Genomic DNA, 2,152 nt, shown 5'->3' on the forward strand with positions numbered 1-2,152 from the left:
CGGTATAGATTGATTAGGGTTTCCATATATATACCTCTTGTAAGCCGCCGATCGGGATATAGAAAGATCATTGTAAATCCCCGGCGTTTGTAACCGCACTCGATATAGTGAAGTTCTGCTGGCTGGCGCCCGTGGTTTTTTCCTTCTACTTTGGAAGGGTTTTCCACGTTAAATCCTCGTATCCTCTGGGGTGATCGGTTCTTCTTCGTTGTTCTTTGTCATCTATTTTGTAACAAAGTCATGGTAGTGGGATTTCGTAATTTGTACGGGTTTGCGATGGTTGCTTGAAGCTCAGGCCTTTAACAATGGCATTTTCCAACTAGGAATAGTTCGTTCAGAAGATGTTTGATTCTTTTTAGAATGGCATTTTCCAACTGATGGATTCCCCGCTTGAATTACACAAATTAAATACTGGATATGTCTGAATCTATATGTGATCTATCTTGCCGTGACGACGATCTTCATGCCTTTCTGGCAGTGTCCGGGGATGCCGCAGACGAAGAAGGACATGCCACGGGCAAGGGTGATGCGGTCGTTCCCGGAGCTCCAGACCGTGGCGTTGCGGGGCACCTCGCACATGCTGTACTGCGCCACCGTGTTCACTTGCACAACGTTGTGCGCGCCGTGCTTGTAACTGAACACTGCATCCACGAAGGGGTAGTTGAGTCACAGAAGAAATGAGCAGCCCTCATTACGAAGTGAAAATCTTCTTCAGGAAGTAAAGATGCTTACAGAGTATGTCGCCGGCCTTGAAGGGCTTGTAGTTGGGCCATCCAAGGACGCCGAAGCTCCAGCCGGCACTGTCGCCGACAGGCCACAGCCTTGAGTCTGCAGCAGCCTTGCCGCCATCGTTGCCTTGTGCAACTACCACCATGACGCCTATGAGCGCCATGAAAATGCTGCTGCCACTGCCGGTGGTGGCTCGTGCCATTTCTAATCAGGAGGAATATCTCCGAGTGCCTTTGCAGGATTATTGCAACCAAAAAGGAGAAGATGAGCAGCCAGGTAGCTGTATGCCTATATTTCAACTCCCCTTCGGAAACGAAAACTTGGTTGGAGGGTGAGGCATCCTTAAGGAGTGGGCAGAGTTGGGGCCTGTTTGGTTGGCTCCCAGCTTTCTCATGACGGGCTGCTATAGAAAGTGTGACAAACAATGTGGCCACACTTGTGGCAAACTTTAGAACAAACATTGGGCTTATGATCTGACACCTAGTCTAACAATGAGCTAATTAAGTTCTTCATGCCAGTGTTCTACTTTGAACTAAACACATGCCTAAGAAATTATGGCAGATTTCCTCTCTCTCTCTCTCTCTGATCTACACATGTAGAATAACATAAATAATAAACTCATTTTGAATCATATACAGTTAATTTTAGCCCATTAAGAACACACAATTTAAAATAAATTTAAAATAGCTAAAAATTTTATGATGACCTTTTTGGTCATGCTGGTAACACCCTCTGGAAGCATGTTAATCAGGTTGTGTACCATGCCCTATGTTTTTCTCAAATATGGTCGCGTTGTTCTTTTCCAAACTAGCTATATGATGCTGTGACTATAAGACTAAGATTTTAAATTTAGTTGGTAGAGTGGTATTTTAAATATATTTGCTTCTAATGGGCTCCAAAATATCAGCACAGATTCTCTTTTCGACTTTCTAATTGAATTTTGTTTCCTCCATTCTTGCCGCCTGTACATTAGGATTTGCTAGTCGCCAACGTGCGCAGTTGCACGGATATTGTGCTATATGGATAGAAGATCATGTTTGTCGGAGGATTTCTCCAGCCGGGTGGCAGAGTGCACCCGTCTAATCCTAGGAGTTTGGGGTAGTCAAGGAATACTCGATCTAGAGCCGTATGAACATGAGTAGCATACACGGGTTCAGAGTGGTTCAGGCCGCCTGAGCGTAATACCCAACGTCCACTGTGTGATGTATTGTTTGTAAGTTTGGGGGAGGAACTCTTGACCCTGCGTGAGTGTGGACCTGTCCTTCTAACGTGCGCGCTCTCCCTTTTATATGTTCAAGGGGAGCGCGTACACTGAGCGAGGCCCCGACAGGTGGACCCGGTGATATATTAAATAACGTACACATTGGAGCCTTAAATGCCTCAGATCCGGAGATCTTTCTCGTCGGCCTCCGTGCGTATCATC

General features: G+C 45.9%; 1 protein-coding gene across 1 annotated transcript; it reads right to left on the minus strand.

Moving 5' to 3' along the window:
- Positions 1-438: 438 nt before the first annotated feature.
- Positions 439-931, minus strand: LOC112900578 (basic blue protein-like). Its single transcript, XM_025969423.1, has 2 exons — positions 733-931; positions 439-641 (listed from the first exon to the last, which is right to left on the minus strand). The coding sequence occupies exons 1-2, from the start codon at positions 929-931 to the stop codon at positions 439-441; spliced, it is 402 nt and encodes a 133-aa protein (XP_025825208.1).
- Between the last annotated feature and the right edge of the window lie 1,221 nt (positions 932-2,152).

This window comes from Panicum hallii, chromosome 7 (assembly GCF_002211085.1).
Source record: "Panicum hallii strain FIL2 chromosome 7, PHallii_v3.1, whole genome shotgun sequence".
NCBI classification, from domain to species: domain Eukaryota; kingdom Viridiplantae; phylum Streptophyta; class Magnoliopsida; order Poales; family Poaceae; genus Panicum; species Panicum hallii.